General features: G+C 45.0%; 1 protein-coding gene across 3 annotated transcripts in view; it reads left to right on the top strand.

The window, feature by feature from the left end:
• LOC5501638 (DENN domain-containing protein 5B) overlaps positions 1-21,764 on the top strand; it is an 89,145-nt gene that overhangs the window by 50,778 nt on the left and 16,603 nt on the right. For all 3 annotated transcript variants that reach the window (XM_048722494.1, XM_048722493.1, XM_048722492.1), the window contains exon 20: positions 20,112-20,203. In XM_048722494.1, coding sequence (XP_048578451.1) covers positions 20,112-20,203 — 92 coding nt within the window. The remainder of the gene's footprint in view (positions 1-20,111; positions 20,204-21,764) is intronic.

Raw genomic sequence — 21,764 nt, 5'->3', positions numbered from 1 at the left:
ACCGGACACATCTTTAGGTAAGAGGGAGTCACCTGACACATCTTTAGATAAGAGAGGGAGTCACCTGACACATCTTTAGGTAAGAGGGAGTCACCTGACACATCTTTAGATAAGAGAGGAAGGCACCGGACACATCTTTAGATAAGAGAGGGAGTCACCTGACACATCTTTAGGTAAGAGATGGAGTCACCTGACACATCTTTAGATAAGAGAGGGAGTCACCGGACACATCTTTAGGTAAGAGATTGAGTCACCGGACACATCTTTAGATAAGAGAGGGAGTCACCGGACACATCTTTAGGTAAGAGAGGGAGTCACCTGACACATCTTTAGGTAAGAGAGGGAGTCACCGGACACATCTTTAGGTAAGAGAGGGAGTCACCTGACACATCTTTAGGTAAGAGGGAGTCACCGGACACATCTTTAGGTAAGAGAGGGAGTCACCTGACACATCTTTAGGTAAGAGAGGGAGTCACCTGACACATCTTTAGATAAGAGAGGGAGTCACCTGACACATCTTTAGATAAGAGAGGGAGTCACCTGACACATCTTTAGGTAAGAGAGATTCACCGGACACATCTTTAGGTAAGAGAGGGAGTCACCTGACACATCTTTAGATAAGAGAGGGAGTCACCTGACACATCTTTAGATAAAAGAGGGAGTCACCTGACACATCTTTAGATAAGAGAGGGAGTCACCTGACACATCTTTAGGTAAGAGAGGGAGTCAACTGACACATCTTTAGATAAGAGAGGGAGTCACCTGACACATCTTTAGGTAAAAGAGGGAGTCACCTGACACATCTTTAGGTAAGAGGGAGTCACCGGACACATCTTTAGATAAGAGAGAGAGTCACCGGACACATCTTTAGGTAAGAGAGAGAGTCACCTGACACATCTTTAGATAAGAGGGGGAGTCACCTGACACATCTTTAGGTAAGAGAGGGAGTCACCTGACACATCTTTAGATAAGAGAGGGAGTCACCTGACACATTTTTAGGTAAAAGAGGGAGTCACCTGACACATCTTTAGGTAAGAGAGAGAGTCACCTGACACATCTTTAGGTAAGAGGGAGTCACCTGACACATCTTTAGATAAGAGAGGGAGTCACCTGACACATCTTTAGATAAGAGAGAGAGTCACCGGACACATCTTTAGGTAAGAGAGAGTCACCGGACACATCTTTAGGTAAGAGAGGGAGTCACCTGACACATCTTTAGGTAAGAGGGAGTCACCGGACACATCTTTAGATAAGAGGGAGTCACCTGACACATCTTTAGGTAAGAGAGGGAGTCACCTGACACATCTTTAGATAAGAGAGGGAGTCACCTGACACATCTTTAGATAAGAGAGGGAGTCACCTGACACATCTTTAGGTAAGAGAGGGAGTCACCTGACACATCTTTAGATAAGAGGGAGTCACCGGACACATCTTTAGGTAAGAGAGGGAGTCACCGGACACATGTTTAGGTAAGAGAGGGAGTCACCGGACACATCTTTAGGTAAGAGAGGGAGTCACCGGACACATCTTTAGGTAAGAGAGGGAGTCACCTGACACATCTTTAGATAAGAGGGAGTCACCGGACACATCTTTAGGTAAGAGAGGGAGTCACCGGACACATCTTTAGGTAAGAGAGGGAGTCACCTGACACATCTTTAGGTAAGAGAGGGAGTCACCTGACACATCTTTAGATAAGAGGGAGTCACCTGACACATCTTTAGGTAAGAGAGGGAGTCACCGGACACATCTTTAGGTAAGAGAGGGAGTCACCTGACACATCTTTAGGTAAGAGAGGGAGTCACCGGACACATCTTAAGATAAGAGAGGGAGTCACCTGACACATCTTTAGGTAAGAGGGAGTCACCGGACACATCTTTAGATAAGAGAGGAAGGCACCGGACACATCTTTAGATAAGAGAGGGAGTCACCTGACACATCTTTAGATAAGAGATGGAGTCACCTGACACATCTTTAGGTAAGAGAGGGAGTCACCTGACACATCTTTAGATAAGAGAGGGAGTCACCTGACACATCTTTAGGTAAGAGAGGGAGTCACCGGACACATCTTTAGATAAGAGATGGAGTCACCTGACACATCTTTAGGTAAGAGAGGGAGTCACCGGACACATCTTTAGATAAGAGATGGAGTCACCTGACACATCTTTAGGTAAGAGAGGGAGTCACCTGACACATCTTTAGATAAGAGAGGGAGTCACCTGACACATCTTTAGGTAAGAGAGGGAGTCACCGGACACATCTTTAGGTAAGAGAGGAAGTCAACGGACACATCTTTAGGTAAGAGGGAGTCACCTGACACATCTTTAGATAAGAGAGGGAGTCACCTGACACATCTTTAGGTAAGAGAGGGAGTCACCGGACACATCTTTAGGTAAGAGGGAGTCACCTGACACATCTTTAGATAAGAGAGGGAGTCACCTGACACATCTTTAGGTAAGAGGGAGTCACCTGACACATCTTTAGATAAGAGAGGAAGGCACCGGACACATCTTTAGATAAGAGAGGGAGTCACCTGACACATCTTTAGGTAAGAGATGGAGTCACCTGACACATCTTTAGATAAGAGAGGGAGTCACCGGACACATCTTTAGGTAAGAGATTGAGTCACCGGACACATCTTTAGATAAGAGAGGGAGTCACCGGACACATCTTTAGGTAAGAGAGGGAGTCACCTGACACATCTTTAGGTAAGAGAGGGAGTCACCGGACACATCTTTAGGTAAGAGAGGGAGTCACCTGACACATCTTTAGGTAAGAGGGAGTCACCGGACACATCTTTAGGTAAGAGAGGGAGTCACCTGACACATCTTTAGGTAAGAGAGGGAGTCACCTGACACATCTTTAGATAAGAGAGGGAGTCACCTGACACATCTTTAGATAAGAGAGGGAGTCACCTGACACATCTTTAGGTAAGAGAGATTCACCGGACACATCTTTAGGTAAGAGAGGGAGTCACCTGACACATCTTTAGATAAGAGAGGGAGTCACCTGACACATCTTTAGATAAAAGAGGGAGTCACCTGACACATCTTTAGATAAGAGAGGGAGTCACCTGACACATCTTTAGGTAAGAGAGGGAGTCAACTGACACATCTTTAGATAAGAGAGGGAGTCACCTGACACATCTTTAGGTAAAAGAGGGAGTCACCTGACACATCTTTAGGTAAGAGGGAGTCACCGGACACATCTTTAGATAAGAGAGAGAGTCACCGGACACATCTTTAGGTAAGAGAGAGAGTCACCTGACACATCTTTAGATAAGAGAGGGAGTCACCTGACACATCTTTAGGTAAGAGAGGGAGTCACCTGACACATCTTTAGATAAGAGAGGGAGTCACCTGACACATTTTTAGGTAAAAGAGGGAGTCACCTGACACATCTTTAGGTAAGAGAGAGAGTCACCTGACACATCTTTAGGTAAGAGGGAGTCACCTGACACATCTTTAGATAAGAGAGGGAGTCACCTGACACATCTTTAGATAAGAGAGAGAGTCACCGGACACATCTTTAGGTAAGAGAGAGTCACCGGACACATCTTTAGGTAAGAGAGGGAGTCACCTGACACATCTTTAGATAAGAAAGGGAGTCACCTGACACATCTTTAGATAAAAGAGGGAGTCACCTGACACATCTTTAGATAAGAGAGGGAGTCACCTGACACATCTTTAGGTAAGAGAGGGGGTCACAGGGTACATCTTTAGGTAAGAGAGGGGTTCACAGGGTACATCTTTAGGTAAGAGAGGGGGTCACAGGGTACATCTTTAGGTAAGAGAGGGAGTCACCTGGCACATCTTTAGGTAAGAGGGAGTCACCTGACACATCTTTAGATAAGAGAGGAAGGCACCGGACACATCTTTAGATAAGAGAGGGAGTCACCTGACACATCTTTAGGTAAGAGATGGAGTCACCTGACACATCTTTAGATAAGAAAGGGAGTCACCTGACACATCTTTAGGTAAAAGAGGGAGTCACCTGACACATCTTTAGATAAGAGAGGAAGGCACCGGACACATCTTTAGATAAGAGAGAGAGTCACCTGACACATCTTTAGATAAGAGAGGGAGTCACCTGACACATCTTTAGGTAAGAGAGGGAGTCACCTGACACATCTTTAGATAAGAGAGGGAGTCACCTGACACATCTTTAGGTAAAAGAGGGAGTCACCTGACACATCTTTAGATAAGAGAGGAAGGCACCGGACACATCTTTAGATAAGAAAGGGAGTCACCTGAGACATCTTTAGGTAAAAGAGGGAGTCACCTGACACATCTTTAGGTAAAAGAGGGAGTCACCTGACACATCTTTAGATAAGAGAGAGAGTCACCTGACACATCTTTAGATAAGAGAGGGAGTCACCTGACACATCTTTAGGTAAGAGAGGGAGTCACCGGACACATCTTTAGATAAGAGAGTAAGTCACCTGACACATCTTTAGGTAAAAGAGGGAGTCACCTGACACATCTTTAGATAAGAGAGGGAGTCACCTGACACATCTTTAGATAAGAGAGGGAGTCACCTGACACATCTTTAGATAAGAGAGGGAGTCACCTGACACATCTTTAGGTAAAAGAGTGAGTCACCTGACACATCTTTAGGTAAAATAGGGAGTCACCTGACACATCTTTAGATAAGAGAGGGAGTCACCTGACACATCTTTAGGTAAGAGGGAGTCACCTGACACATCTTTAGATAAGAGAGGAAATCACCGGACACATCTTTAGATAAGAGAGGGAGTCACCTGACACATCTTTAGGTAAGAGATGGAGTCACCGGACACATCTTTAGGTAAGAGAGGGAGTCAACGGACACAACTTTAGGTAAGAGAGGGAGTCACCTGACACATCTTTAGGTAAGAGAGGGAGTCACCTGACACATCTTTAGGTAAGAGGGAGTCACCGGACACATCTTTAGATAAGAGAGTAAGGCACCGGACACATCTTTAGATAAGAGAGGGAGTCACCTGACACATCTTTAGATAAGAGATGGAGTCACCTGACACATCTTTAGGTAAGAGAGGGAGTCACCTGACACATCTTTAGATAAGAGAGGGATTCACCTGACACATCTTTAGGTAAGAGAGGGAGTCACCGGACACATCTTTAGATAAGAGATGGAGTCACCTGACACATCTTTAGGTAAGAGAGGGAGTCACCTGACACATCTTTAGATAAGAGAGGGAGTCACCTGACACATCTTTAGGTAAGAGAGGGAGTCACCTGACACATCTTTAGGTAAGAGAGGAAGTCAACGGACACATCTTTAGGTAAGAGGGAGTCACCTGACACATCTTTAGATAAGAGAGGGAGTCACCTGACACATCTTTAGGTAAGAGAGGGAGTCACCGGACACATCTTTAGGTAAGAGGGAGTCACCTGACACATCTTTAAATAAGAGAGGGAGTCACCTGACACATCTTTAGGTAAGAGGGAGTCACCTGACACATCTTTAGATAAGAGAGGAAGGCACCGGACACATCTTTAGATAAGAGAGGGAGTCACCTGACACATCTTTAGGTAAGAGATGGAGTCACCTGACACATCTTTAGATAAGAGAGGGAGTCACCGGACACATCTTTAGGTAAGAGAGGGAGTCACCGGACACATCTTTAGGTAAGAGAGGGAGTCACCGGACACATCTTTAGGTAAGAGAGGGAGTCACCTGACACATCTTTAGGTAAGAGAGGGAGTCACCGGACACATCTTTAGGTAAGAGAGGGAGTCACCTGACACATCTTTAGGTAAGAGGGAGTCACCGGACACATCTTTAGATAAGAGGGAGTCACCTGACACATCTTTAAGTAAGAGAGGGAGTCACCGGACACATCTTTAGGTAAGAGAGGGAGTCACCTGACACATCTTTAGGTAAGAGAGGGAGTCACCGGACACATCTTAAGATAAGAGAGGGAGTCACCTGACACATCTTTAGGTAAGAGGGAGTCACCTGACACATCTTTAGGTAAGAGGGAGTCACCGGACACATCTTTAGATAAGAGAGGAAGGCACCGGACACATCTTTAGATAAGAGAGGGAGTCACCTGACATATCTTTAGATAAGAGATGGAGTCACCTGACACATCTTTAGGTAAGAGAGGGAGTCACCTGACACATCTTTAGATAAGAGAGGGAGTCACCTGACACATCTTTAGGTAAGAGAGGGAGTCACCGGACACATCTTTAGATAAGAGATGGAGTCACCTGACACATCTTTAGGTAAGACAGGGAGTCACCGGACACATCTTTAGATAAGAGATGGAGTCACCTGACACATCTTTAGGTAAGAGAGGGAGTCACCTGACACATCTTTAGATAAGAGAGGGAGTCACCTGACACATCTTTAGGTAAGAGAGGGAGTCACCGGACACATCTTTAGGTAAGAGAGGAAGTCAACGGACACATCTTTAGGTAAGAGGGAGTCACCTGACACATCTTTAGATAAGAGAGGGAGTCACCTGACACATCTTCAGGTAAGAGAGGGAGTCACCGGACACATCTTTAGGTAAGAGGGAGTCACCTGACACATCTTTAGATAAGAGAGGGAGTCACCTGACACATCTTTAGGTAAGAGGGAGTCACCTGACACATCTTTAGATAAGAGAGGAAGGCACCGGACACATCTTTAGATAAGAGAGGGAGTCACCTGACACATCTTTAGGTAAGAGATGGAGTCACCTGACACATCTTTAGATAAGAGAGGGAGTCACCTGACACATCTTTAGATAAGAGAGTGAGTCACCTGACACATCTTTAGGTAAGAGAGGGAGTCACCGGACACATCTTTAGGTAAGAGGGAGTCACCTGACACATCTTTAGATAAGAGAGGGAGTCACCTGACACATCTTTAGGTAAGAGGGAGTCAACTGACACATCCTTAGATAAGAGAGGAAGGCACCGGACACATCTTTAGATAAGAGAGGGAGTCACCTGACACATCTTTAGGTAAGAGATGGAGTCACCTGACACATCTTTAGATAAGAGAGGGAGTCACCGGACACATCTTTAGGTAAGAGAGGGAGTCACTGGACACATCTTTAGGTAAGAGAGGGAGTCACCGGACACATCTTTAGGTAAGAGAGGGAGTCACCTGACACATCTTTAGGTAAGAGAGGGAGTCACCGGACACATCTTTAGGTAAGAGAGGGAGTCACCTGACACATCTTTAGGTAAGAGGGAGTCACCGGACACATCTTTAGATAAGAGGGAGTCACCTGACACATCTTTAGGTAAGAGAGGGAGTCACCTGACACATCTTTAGATAAGAGAGGGAGTCACCTGACACATCTTTAGATAAGAGAGGGAGTCACCTGACACATCTTTAGGTAAGAGAGGGAGTCACCTGACACATCTTTAGATAAGAGGGAGTCACCGGACACATCTTTAGGTAAGAGAGGGAGTCACCGGACACATCTTTAGGTAAGAGAGGGAGTCACCGGACACATCTTTAGGTAAGAGAGGGAGTCACCGGACACATCTTTAGGTAAGAGAGGGAGTCACCTGACACATCTTTAGATAAGAGGGAGTCACCGGACACATCTTTAGGTAAGAGAGGGAGTCACCGGACACATCTTTAGGTAAGAGAGGGAGTCACCTGACACATCTTTAGGTAAGAGAGGGAGTCACCTGACACATCTTTAGATAAGAGGGAGTCACCTGACACATCTTTAGGTAAGAGAGGGAGTCACCGGACACATCTTTAGGTAAGAGAGGGAGTCACCTGACACATCTTTAGGTAAGAGAGGGAGTCACCGGACACATCTTAAGATAAGAGAGGGAGTCACCTGACACATCTTTAGGTAAGAGGGAGTCACCGGACACATCTTTAGATAAGAGAGGAAGGCACCGGACACATCTTTAGATAAGAGAGGGAGTCACCTGACACATCTTTAGATAAGAGATGGAGTCACCTGACACATCTTTAGGTAAGAGAGGGAGTCACCTGACACATCTTTAGATAAGAGAGGGAGTCACCTGACACATCTTTAGGTAAGAGAGGGAGTCACCTGACACATCTTTAGGTAAGAGAGGGAGTCACCGGACACATCTTTAGATAAGAGATGGAGTCACCTGACACATCTTTAGGTAAGAGAGGGAGTCACCTGACACATCTTTAGATAAGAGAGGGAGTCACCTGACACATCTTTAGGTAAGAGAGGGAGTCACCGGACACATCTTTAGGTAAGAGAGGAAGTCAACGGACACATCTTTAGGTAAGAGGGAGTCACCTGACACATCTTTAGATAAGAGAGGGAGTCACCTGACACATCTTTAGGTAAGAGAGGGAGTCACCGGACACATCTTTAGGTAAGAGGGAGTCACCTGACACATCTTTAGATAAGAGAGGGAGTCACCGGACACATCTTTAGGTAAGAGAGGGAGTCACCTGACACATCTTTAGATAAGAGAGGGAGTCACCTGACACATCTTTAGATAAGAGAGGGAGTCACCTGACACATCTTTAGGTAAGAGAGATTCACCGGACACATCTTTAGGTAAGAGAGGGAGTCACCTGACACATCTTTAGATAAGAGAGGGAGTCACCTGACACATCTTTAGATAAAAGAGGGAGTCACCTGACACATCTTTAGATAAGAGAGGGAGTCACCTGACACATCTTTAGGTAAGAGAGGGAGTCAACTGACACATCTTTAGATAAGAGAGGGAGTCACCTGACACATCTTTAGGTAAAAGAGGGAGTCACCTGACACATCTTTAGGTAAGAGGGAGTCACCGGACACATCTTTAGATAAGAGAGAGAGTCACCGGACACATCTTTAGGTAAGAGAGAGAGTCACCTGACACATCTTTAGATAAGAGAGGGAGTCACCTGACACATCTTTAGGTAAGAGAGGGAGTCACCTGACACATCTTTAGATAAGAGAGGGAGTCACCTGACACATTTTTAGGTAAAAGAGGGAGTCACCTGACACATCTTTAGGTAAGAGAGAGAGTCACCTGACACATCTTTAGGTAAGAGGGAGTCACCTGACACATCTTTAGATAAGAGAGGGAGTCACCTGACACATCTTTAGGTAAGAGAGGGAGTCACCTGACACATCTTTAGGTAAGAGAGGGAGTCACCGGACACATCTTTAGATAAGAGATGGAGTCACCTGACACATCTTTAGGTAAGAGAGGGAGTCACCTGACACATCTTTAGATAAGAGAGGGAGTCACCTGACACATCTTTAGGTAAGAGAGGGAGTCACCGGACACATCTTTAGGTAAGAGAGGAAGTCAACGGACACATCTTTAGGTAAGAGGGAGTCACCTGACACATCTTTAGATAAGAGAGGGAGTCACCTGACACATCTTTAGGTAAGAGAGGGAGTCACCGGACACATCTTTAGGTAAGAGGGAGTCACCTGACACATCTTTAGATAAGAGAGGGAGTCACCTGACACATCTTTAGGTAAGAGGGAGTCACCTGACACATCTTTAGATAAGAGAGGAAGGCACCGGACACATCTTTAGATAAGAGAGGGAGTCACCTGACACATCTTTAGGTAAGAGAGGGAGTCACCTGACACATCTTTAGGTAAGAGAGGGAGTCACCGGACACATCTTTAGATAAGAGATGGAGTCACCTGACACATCTTTAGGTAAGAGAGGGAGTCACCTGACACATCTTTAGATAAGAGAGGGAGTCACCTGACACATCTTTAGGTAAGAGAGGGAGTCACCGGACACATCTTTAGGTAAGAGAGGAAGTCAACGGACACATCTTTAGGTAAGAGGGAGTCACCTGACACATCTTTAGATAAGAGAGGGAGTCACCTGACACATCTTTAGGTAAGAGAGGGAGTCACCGGACACATCTTTAGGTAAGAGGGAGTCACCTGACACATCTTTAGATAAGAGAGGGAGTCACCTGACACATCTTTAGGTAAGAGGGAGTCACCTGACACATCTTTAGATAAGAGAGGAAGGCACCGGACACATCTTTAGATAAGAGAGGGAGTCACCTGACACATCTTTAGGTAAGAGATGGAGTCACCTGACACATCTTTAGATAAGAGAGGGAGTCACCGGACACATCTTTAGGTAAGAGATTGAGTCACCGGACACATCTTTAGATAAGAGAGGGAGTCACCGGACACATCTTTAGGTAAGAGAGGGAGTCACCTGACACATCTTTAGGTAAGAGAGGGAGTCACCGGACACATCTTTAGGTAAGAGAGGGAGTCACCTGACACATCTTTAGGTAAGAGGGAGTCACCGGACACATCTTTAGGTAAGAGAGGGAGTCACCTGACACATCTTTAGGTAAGAGAGGGAGTCACCTGACACATCTTTAGATAAGAGAGGGAGTCACCTGACACATCTTTAGATAAGAGAGGGAGTCACCTGACACATCTTTAGGTAAGAGAGATTCACCGGACACATCTTTAGGTAAGAGAGGGAGTCACCTGACACATCTTTAGATAAGAGAGGGAGTCACCTGACACATCTTTAGATAAAAGAGGGAGTCACCTGACACATCTTTAGATAAGAGAGGGAGTCACCTGACACATCTTTAGGTAAGAGAGGGAGTCAACTGACACATCTTTAGATAAGAGAGGGAGTCACCTGACACATCTTTAGGTAAAAGAGGGAGTCACCTGACACATCTTTAGGTAAGAGGGAGTCACCGGACACATCTTTAAATAAGAGAGAGAGTCACCGGACACATCTTTAGGTAAGAGAGAGAGTCACCTGACACATCTTTAGATAAGAGGGAGTCACCGGACACATCTTTAGGTAAGAGAGGGAGTCACCGGACACATCTTTAGGTAAGAGAGGGAGTCACCTGACACATCTTTAGGTAAGAGAGGGAGTCACCTGACACATCTTTAGATAAGAGGGAGTCACCTGACACATCTTTAGGTAAGAGAGGGAGTCACCGGACACATCTTTAGGTAAGAGAGGGAGTCACCTGACACATCTTTAGGTAAGAGAGGGAGTCACCGGACACATCTTAAGATAAGAGAGGGAGTCACCTGACACATCTTTAGGTAAGAGGGAGTCACCGGACACATCTTTAGATAAGAGAGGAAGGCACCGGACACATCTTTAGATAAGAGAGGGAGTCACCTGACACATCTTTAGATAAGAGATGGAGTCACCTGACACATCTTTAGGTAAGAGAGGGAGTCACCTGACACATCTTTAGATAAGAGAGGGAGTCACCTGACACATCTTTAGGTAAGAGAGGGAGTCACCTGACACATCTTTAGGTAAGAGAGGGAGTCACCGGACACATCTTTAGATAAGAGATGGAGTCACCTGACACATCTTTAGGTAAGAGAGGGAGTCACCTGACACATCTTTAGATAAGAGAGGGAGTCACCTGACACATCTTTAGGTAAGAGAGGGAGTCACCGGACACATCTTTAGGTAAGAGAGGAAGTCAACGGACACATCTTTAGGTAAGAGGGAGTCACCTGACACATCTTTAGATAAGAGAGGGAGTCACCTGACACATCTTTAGGTAAGAGAGGGAGTCACCGGACACATCTTTAGGTAAGAGGGAGTCACCTGACACATCTTTAGATAAGAGAGGGAGTCACCTGACACATCTTTAGGTAAGAGGGAGTCACCTGACACATCTTTAGATAAGAGAGGAAGGCACCGGACACATCTTTAGATAAGAGAGGGAGTCACCTGACACATCTTTAGGTAAGAGATGGAGTCACCTGACACATCTTTAGATAAGAGAGGGAGTCACCGGACACATCTTTAGGTAAGAGATTGAGTCACCGGACACATCTTTAGATAAAAGAGGGAGTCACCGGACACATCTTTAGGTAAGAGAGGGAGTCACCTGACACATCTTTAGGTAAGAGAGGGAGTCACCGGACACATCTTTAGGTAAGAGAGGGAGTCACCTGACACATCTTTAGGTAAGAGGGAGTCACCGGACACATCTTTAGGTAAGAGAGGGAGTCACCTGACACATCTTTAGGTAAGAGAGGGAGTCACCTGACACATCTTTAGATAAGAGAGGGAGTCACCTGACACATCTTTAGATAAGAGAGGGAGTCACCTGACACATCTTTAGGTAAGAGAGATTCACCGGACACATCTTTAGGTAAGAGAGGGAGTCACCTGACACATCTTTAGATAAGAGAGGGAGTCACCTGACACATCTTTAGATAAAAGAGGGAGTCACCTGACACATCTTTAGATAAGAGAGGGAGTCACCTGACACATCTTTAGGTAAGAGAGGGAGTCAACTGACACATCTTTAGATAAGAGAGGGAGTCACCTGACACATCTTTAGGTAAAAGAGGGAGTCACCTGACACATCTTTAGGTAAGAGGGAGTCACCGGACACATCTTTAGATAAGAGAGAGAGTCACCGGACACATCTTTAGGTAAGAGAGAGAGTCACCTGACACATCTTTAGATAAGAGAGGGAGTCACCTGACACATCTTTAGGTAAGAGAGGGAGTCACCTGACACATCTTTAGATAAGAGAGGGAGTCACCTGACACATTTTTAGGTAAAAGAGGGAGTCACCTGACACATCTTTAGGTAAGAGAGAGAGTCACCTGACACATCTTTAGGTAAGAGGGAGTCACCTGACACATCTTTAGATAAGAGAGGGAGTCACCTGACACATCTTTAGGTAAGAGAGGGAGTCACCTGACACATCTTTAGGTAAGAGAGGGAGTCACCGGACACATCTTTAGATAAGAGATGGAGTCACCTGACACATCTTTAGGTAAGAGAGGGAGTCACCTGACACATCTTTAGATAAGAGAGGGAGTCACCTGACACATCTTTAGGTAAGAGAGGGAGTCACCGGACACATCTTTAGGTAAGAGAGGAAGTCAACGGACACATCTTTAGGTAAGAGGGAGTCACCTGACACATCTTTAGATAAGAGAGGGAGTCACCTGACACATCTTTAGGTAAGAGAGGGAGTCACCGGACACATCTTTAGGTAAGAGGGAGTCACCTGACACATCTTTAGATAAGAGAGGGAGTCACCTGACACATCTTTAGGTAAGAGGGAGTCACCTGACACATCTTTAGATAAGAGAGGAAGGCACCGGACACATCTTTAGATAAGAGAGGGAGTCACCTGACACATCTTTAGGTAAGAGAGGGAGTCACCTGACACATCTTTAGGTAAGAGAGGGAGTCACCGGACACATCTTTAGATAAGAGATGGAGTCACCTGACACATCTTTAGGTAAGAGAGGGAGTCACCTGACACATCTTTAGATAAGAGAGGGAGTCACCTGACACATCTTTAGATAAGAGAGGGAGTCACCTGACACATCTTTAGGTAAGAGAGGGAGTCACCTGACACATCTTTAGGTAAGAGGGAGTCACCGGACACATCTTTAGGTAAGAGAGGGAGTCACCTGACACATCTTTAGGTAAGAGAGGGAGTCACCTGACACATCTTTAGATAAGAGAGGGAGTCACCTGACACATCTTTAGATAAGAGAGGGAGTCACCTGACACATCTTTAGGTAAGAGAGATTCACCGGACACATCTTTAGGTAAGAGAGGGAGTCACCTGACACATCTTTAGATAAGAGAGGGAGTCACCTGACACATCTTTAGATAAAAGAGGGAGTCACCTGACACATCTTTAGATAAGAGAGGGAGTCACCTGACACATCTTTAGGTAAGAGAGGGAGTCAACTGACACATCTTTAGATAAGAGAGGGAGTCACCTGACACATCTTTAGGTAAAAGAGGGAGTCACCTGACACATCTTTAGGTAAGAGGGAGTCACCGGACACATCTTTAGATAAGAGAGAGAGTCACCGGACACATCTTTAGGTAAGAGAGAGAGTCACCTGACACATCTTTAGATAAGAGGGGGAGTCACCTGACACATCTTTAGGTAAGAGAGGGAGTCACCTGACACATCTTTAGATAAGAGAGGGAGTCACCTGACACATTTTTAGGTAAAAGAGGGAGTCACCTGACACATCTTTAGGTAAGAGAGAGAGTCACCTGACACATCTTTAGGTAAGAGGGAGTCACCTGACACATCTTTAGATAAGAGAGGGAGTCACCTGACACATCTTTAGATAAGAGAGAGAGTCACCGGACACATCTTTAGGTAAGAGAGAGTCACCGGACACATCTTTAGGTAAGAGAGGGAGTCACCTGACACATCTTTAGGTAAGAGGGAGTCACCGGACACATCTTTAGATAAGAGGGAGTCACCTGACACATCTTTAGGTAAGAGAGGGAGTCACCTGACACATCTTTAGATAAGAGAGGGAGTCACCTGACACATCTTTAGATAAGAGAGGGAGTCACCTGACACATCTTTAGGTAAGAGAGGGAGTCACCTGACACATCTTTAGATAAGAGGGAGTCACCGGACACATCTTTAGGTAAGAGAGGGAGTCACCGGACACATGTTTAGGTAAGAGAGGGAGTCACCGGACACATCTTTAGGTAAGAGAGGGAGTCACCGGACACATCTTTAGGTAAGAGAGGGAGTCACCTGACACATCTTTAGATAAGAGGGAGTCACCGGACACATCTTTAGGTAAGAGAGGGAGTCACCGGACACATCTTTAGTTAAGAGATGGAGTCACCTGACACATCTTTAGGTAAGAGAGGGAGTCACCGGACACATCTTTAGATAAGAGATGGAGTCACCTGACACATCTTTAGGTAAGAGAGGGAGTCACCTGACACATCTTTAGATAAGAGGGAGTCACCTGACACATCTTTAGGTAAGAGAGGGAGTCACCGGACACATCTTTAGGTAAGAGAGGGAGTCACCTGACACATCTTTAGGTAAGAGAGGGAGTCACCGGACACATCTTAAGATAAGAGAGGGAGTCACCTGACACATCTTTAGGTAAGAGGGAGTCACCGGACACATCTTTAGATAAGAGAGGAAGGCACCGGACACATCTTTAGATAAGAGAGGGAGTCACCTGACACATCTTTAGATAAGAGATGGAGTCACCTGACACATCTTTAGGTAAGAGAGGGAGTCACCTGACACATCTTTAGATAAGAGAGGGAGTCACCTGACACATCTTTAGGTAAGAGAGGGAGTCACCGGACACATCTTTAGATAAGAGATGGAGTCACCTGACACATCTTTAGGTAAGAGAGGGAGTCACCGGACACATCTTTAGATAAGAGATGGAGTCACCTGACACATCTTTAGGTAAGAGAGGGAGTCACCTGACACATCTTTAGGTAAGAGGGAGTCACCGGACACATCTTTAGGTAAGAGAGGGAGTCACCTGACACATCTTTAGGTAAGAGAGGGAGTCACCTGACACATCTTTAGGTAAGAGGGAGTCACCGGACACATCTTTAGGTAAGAGAGGGAGTCACCGGACACATCTTTAGGTAAGAGAGGGAGTCACCGGACACATCTTTAGGTAAGAGAGGGAGTCACCTGACACATCTTTAGATAAGAGGGAGTCACCGGACACATCTTTAGGTAAGAGAGGGAGTCACCGGACACATCTTTAGTTAAGAGATGGAGTCACCTGACACATCTTTAGGTAAGAGAGGGAGTCACCGGACACATCTTTAGATAAGAGATGGAGTCACCTGACACATCTTTAGGTAAGAGAGGGAGTCACCTGACACATCTTTAGATAAGAGGGAGTCACCTGACACATCTTTAGGTAAGAGAGGGAGTCACCGGACACATCTTTAGGTAAGAGAGGGAGTCACCTGACACATCTTTAGGTAAGAGAGGGAGTCACCGGACACATCTTAAGATAAGAGAGGGAGTCACCTGACACATCTTTAGGTAAGAGGGAGTCACCGGACACATCTTTAGATAAGAGAGGAAGGCACCGGACACATCTTTAGATAAGAGAGGGAGTCACCTGACACATCTTTAGATAAGAGATGGAGTCACCTGACACATCTTTAGGTAAGAGAGGGAGTCACCTGACACATCTTTAGATAAGAGAGGGAGTCACCTGACACATCTTTAGGTAAGAGAGGGAGTCACCGGACACATCTTTAGATAAGAGATGGAGTCACCTGACACATCTTTAGGTAAGAGAGGGAGTCACCGGACACATCTTTAGATAAGAGATGGAGTCACCTGACACATCTTTAGGTAAGAGAGGGAGTCACCTGACACATCTTTAGATAAGAGAGGGAGTCACCTGACACATCTTTAGGTAAGAGAGGGAGTCACCGGACACATCTTTAGGTAAGAGAGGAAGTCAACGGACACATCTTTAGGTAAGAGGGAGTCACCTGACACATCTTTAGATAAGAGAGGGAGTCACCTGACACATCTTTAGGTAAGAGAGGGAGTCACCGGACACATCTTTAGGTAAGAGGGAGTCACCTGACACATCTTTAGATAAGAGAGGGAGTCACCTGACACATCTTTAGGTAAGAGGGAGTCACCTGACACATCTTTAGATAAGAGAGGAAGGCACCGGACACATCTTTAGATAAGAGAGGGAGTCACCTGACACATCTTTAGGTAAGAGATGGAGTCACCTGACACATCTTTAGATAAGAGAGGGAGTCACCGGACACATCTTTAGGTAAGAGATTGAGTCACCGGACACATCTTTAGATAAGAGAGGGAGTCACCGGACACATCTTTAGGTAAGAGAGGGAGTCACCTGACACATCTTTAGGTAAGAGAGGGAGTCACCGGACACATCTTTAGGTAAGAGAGGGAGTCACCTGACACATCTTTAGGTAAGAGGGAGTCACCGGACACATCTTTAGGTAAGAGAGGGAGTCACCTGACACATCTTTAGGTAAGAGAGGGAGTCACCTGACACATCTTTAGATAAGAGAGGGAGTCACCTGACACATCTTTAGATAAGAGAGGGAGTCACCTGACACATCTTTAGGTAAGAGAGATTCACCGGACACATCTTTAGGTAAGAGAGGGAGTCACCTGACACATCTTTAGATAAGAGAGGGAGTCACCTGACACATCTTTAGATAAAAGAGGGAGTCACCTGACACATCTTTAGATAAGAGAGGGAGTCACCTGACACATCTTTAGGTAAGAGAGGGAGTCAACTGACACATCTTTAGATAAGAGAGGGAGTCACCTGACACATCTTTAGGTAAAAGAGGGAGTCACCTGACACATCTTTAGGTAAGAGGGAGTCACCGGACACATCTTTAGATAAGAGAGAGAGTCACCGGACACATCTTTAGGTAAGAGAGAGAGTCACCTGACACATCTTTAGATAAGAGAGGGAGTCACCTGACACATCTTTAGGTAAGAGAGGGAGTCACCTGACACATCTTTAGATAAGAGAGGGAGTCACCTGACACATTTTTAGGTAAAAGAGGGAGTCACCTGACACATCTTTAGGTAAGAGAGAGAGTCACCTGACACATCTTTAGGTAAGAGGGAGTCACCTGACACATCTTTAGATAAGAGAGGGAGTCACCTGACACATCTTTAGATAAGAGAGAGAGTCACCGGACACATCTTTAGGTAAGAGAGAGTCACCGGACACATCTTTAGGTAAGAGAGGGAGTCACCTGACACATCTTTAGATAAGAAAGGGAGTCACCTGACACATCTTTAGATAAAAGAGGGAGTCACCTGACACATCTTTAGATAAGAGAGGGAGTCACCTGACACATCTTTAGGTAAGAGAGGGGGTCACAGGGTACATCTTTAGGTAAGAGAGGGGTTCACAGGGTACATCTTTAGGTAAGAGAGGGGGTCACAGGGTACATCTTTAGGTAAGAGAGGGAGTCACCTGGCACATCTTTAGGTAAGAGAGGGAGTCACCTGGCACATCTTTAGGTAAGAGAGGGAGTCACCTGACACATCTTTAGATAAGAGAGGGAGTCACCTGACACATCTTTAGATAAGAGAGGGAGTCACCGGACACATCTTTAGGTAAGAGAGAGAGTCACCTGACACATCTTTAGGTAAGAGGGAGTCACCTGACACATCTTTAGGTAAGAGAAAGTCACCGGACACATCTTTAGGTAAGAGAGGGAGTCACCTGACACATCTTTAGATAAGAGAGGGAGTCACCTGACACATCTTTAGATAAGAGAGGGAGTCACCGTACACATCTTTAGATAAAAGAGGGAGTCACCTGACACATCTTTAGATAAGAGAGGGAGTCACCTGACACATCTTTAGGTAAGAGAGGGGGTCACAGGGTACATCTTTAGGTAAGAGAGGGGTTCACAGGGTACATCTTTAGGTAAGAGAGGGGGTCACAGGGTACATCTTTAGGTAAGAGGGAGTCACCTGACACATCTTTAGATAAGAGAGGGAGTCACCTGGCACATCTTTAGGTAAGAGAGGGAGTCACCTGATACATCTTTAGGTAAGAGAGGGGGTCACCTGACACATCTTTAGGTAAGAGAGGGGTTCACAGGCTACATCTTTAGGTAAGAGAGGGGGTCACCTGACACATCTTTAGGTAAGAGAGGGAGTCACCGGACACATCTTTAGGTAAGAGAGGGGGTCACCTGACACATCTTTAGGTAAGAGAGGGAGTCACCGGACACATCTTTAGGTAAGAGAGGGAGTCACCTGACACATCTTTAGGTAAGAGAGGGAGTCACCTGACACATCTTTAGATAAGAGAGGGAGTCACCTGGCACATCTTTAGGTAAGAGAGGGAGTCACCTGATACATCTTTAGGTAAGAGAGGGGGTCACCTGACACATCTTTAGGTAAGAGAGGGGTTCACAGGCTACATCTTTAGGTAAGAGAGGGGGTCACCTGACACATCTTTAGGTAAGAGAGGGAGTCACCGGACACATCTTTAGGTAAGAGAGGGAGTCACCTGATACATCTTTAGGTAAGAGAGAGGGTCACCTGACACATCTTTAGATAAGAGAGGGGTTCACAGGGTACATCTTTAGGTAAGAGAGGGAGTCACCTGACACATCTTTAGATAAGAGAGGGAGTCACCTGACACATCTTTAGATAAGAGAGGGAGTCACCTGACACATCTTTAGATAAGAGAGGGAGTCACCTGACACATCTTTAGATAAGAGAGGGAGTCACCTGGCACATCTTTAGGTAAGAGAGGGGGTCACCTGACACATCTTTAGGTAAGAGAGGGGTTCACAGGCTACATCTTTAGGTAAGAGAGGGAGTCACCTGACACATCTTTAGGTAAGAGAGGGAGTCACCGGACACATCTTTAGGTAAGAGAGGGGGTCACCTGACACATCTTTAGGTAAGAGAGGGGGTCACAGGGTACATCTTTAGGTAAGAGAGGGGGTCACAGGGTACATCTTTAGGTAAGAGAGGGGGTCACATGGTACATCTTTAGGTAAGAGAGGGGTTCACAGGGTACATCTTTAGGTAAGAGAGGGAGTCACCTGACACATCTTTAGATAAAAGAGGGAGTCACCTGACACATCTTTAGATAAGAGAGGAAGTCACCGGACACATCTTTAGATAAGAGAGGGAGTCACCTGACACATCTTTAGATAAGAGATGGAGTCACCTGACACATCTTTAGATAAGAGAGGAAGTCACCTGACACATCTTTAGGTAAGAGGGAGTCACCTGACACATCTTTAGGTAAGAGGGAGTCACCTGACACATCTTTAGATAAGAGGGAGTCACCGGACATATCTTTAGGTAAGAGGGAGTCACCTGACTTATCTTTAGGTAAAAGAGGGAGTCACCGGACACATCTTTAGGTAAGAGAGGGAGTCACCTGACACATCTTTAGATAAGAGATGGAGTCACCGGACACATCTTTAGGTAAGAGAGGGAGTCACCAGACACATCTTTAGGTAAGAGAGGGAGCCACCTGACACATCTTTAGATAAGAGAGGGAGTCACCTGACACATCTTTAGGTAAGAGAGAGAGTCACTGGACACATCTTTAGATAAGAGAGGGGGTCACAGGGTACATCTTTAGGTAAGAGAGGGGGTCACAGGGTACATCTTTAGGTAAGAGAGGGAGTCACCGGACCTGGGTTAGCAGGGACTGAACAGTTAGGAAATTGACCTACAGCCAAAGCAAATTGAAAACTTTTATTTTAGAATAAAGCGGTCTGTTTCTGAAAATAACGTAATTGATCATTTGAGGATAATTTCAGACTCTTGACTCTTAATAGTTTTTTGAAAGAATGGTATGAAAGTGTGAGATGTCGGTCTGATGAATGCCGCTTGGTCGTCAGGTTCCCTTGCGGGCGCTGGATCGCCAGAAATGTCGACGATGGGAGCACTGAGAGGCTGCTTGTTGGAGAGCTTATCAAACCCAGAAATGAAGGTAAGACATACGGCTCATCATCATCATCGTCGTCGTCATCGTCATTATTGTTGCCGTCGTCGTCGCCATCATCATCATCAGCGTCTCCATCGCCCTTATAGTAGACATCGCAATCATCATCATCATCACCATCACCAACATCCTTATCATCATCATTATTTGCATCATCATCACTTTCCATGTGATATTATCATTGTCGTCATTGTGATCATCATCATCATCATCACCAACATCCTTATTATCATCATTATTTGCATCATCATCACTTTCTATGTGATATTATCATTTTCGTCGTTGTGATCATCACCATCACCATCACCATCATCCTTATTACCATTATCACCATCGTTAAAATCGTTATTGCTCTTAATCGTTAATCGTCTTGTTTATCGTCGGCATCAAAACTGGCCAACCCATCACTATTACTAGTTTCTTCCTCACCATCACTGTTATCGTCATCTTAAACAATCGATTGTTTCTGTCGTCATCGTCACAATCGGTTTAGCTAAAACTCAGCGCAACTAACCAAGATGATTTCTCTTGATAAGTAAACTTTTATACCTCTAACCCTTTTGTTTGTTAGCGATGTTTTAAAAAAGGGGTTTGACTAGTTGGCTATAACTGCGCGGGGTACATACTTAAAGTCCATATGTCCGACCTGCGTGGTAGCTGTTTTCGTACTTTTTTTAGTATTCAATACTCTCATCATTTAAAAACATTTTAAAAACAAAAACAATTTTCCGTGTATTAGTTGATTATTAGTTGATCCTTCATAAGTAGAATTGAGCTGTTTTATTTGTAAGATGGATTGAAATTCCACGTGTTTCAAGCGATTTTAATTCACTGCTGATATGCACAACCATTTGCATAAGGTTTCATAGCCTACGAAACCACGCGTCAAAAAAGTCTGATCTTTAGCCTTAGCTATCTGAAGAATTATACGCCACTGTTTACTTGCTCGACAAACATCCTGTTCAGTATCTCTTATTCCACTCTTCCTTGCCAAGGTGACAAGTGTGTTTACAAACTCGACAAAGATTCGTTCAGTATCTCTTATTTCACTCTACCTTGCCAACTCACTAGTGTTTTTATAGAACAAGGGACTGTTCGGTATCTCTTATTCCACTTTGCTTGCCAAGATTACTAGTGTTTTCCCAGATGAAGGGAGATAGCCTCTTAGCGCTTACACCATGCCGTGCTAAGAATGTCATTCCTAACATTTATGGTATAGATGAAAAACAAACCAAGTCTTCTGTTTTATTATCTATCCTAAAGTTTATTTATACAATTATTCCAATCTTTAATCTGCAACAAACAGATTCACATTATCAGTCGAAAACATCTGAAATCATTCTACAGTGTGAGTTTAAAAGAGACTATGTTTTAATAAAAAATGACCGAGGGTCGTGTTTCTCTTGAGCGTTTGGCATCTCGTTTTCAACACGGAAAAAAAGATTGACAAGTTCACGACCTGTTATGAAACAACTGCTTTGAAAGTAATTACCTATTTTATTTTTTTTGTCGTAGGAGCCATGAAAGGAAAATAAAGTAGTGATTTCAG

This window comes from Nematostella vectensis, chromosome 15 (genome assembly GCF_932526225.1).
Source record: "Nematostella vectensis chromosome 15, jaNemVect1.1, whole genome shotgun sequence".
NCBI lineage: Eukaryota > Metazoa > Cnidaria > Anthozoa > Actiniaria > Edwardsiidae > Nematostella > Nematostella vectensis.
This window is presented reverse-complemented; position numbering and strand designations above follow the sequence as displayed.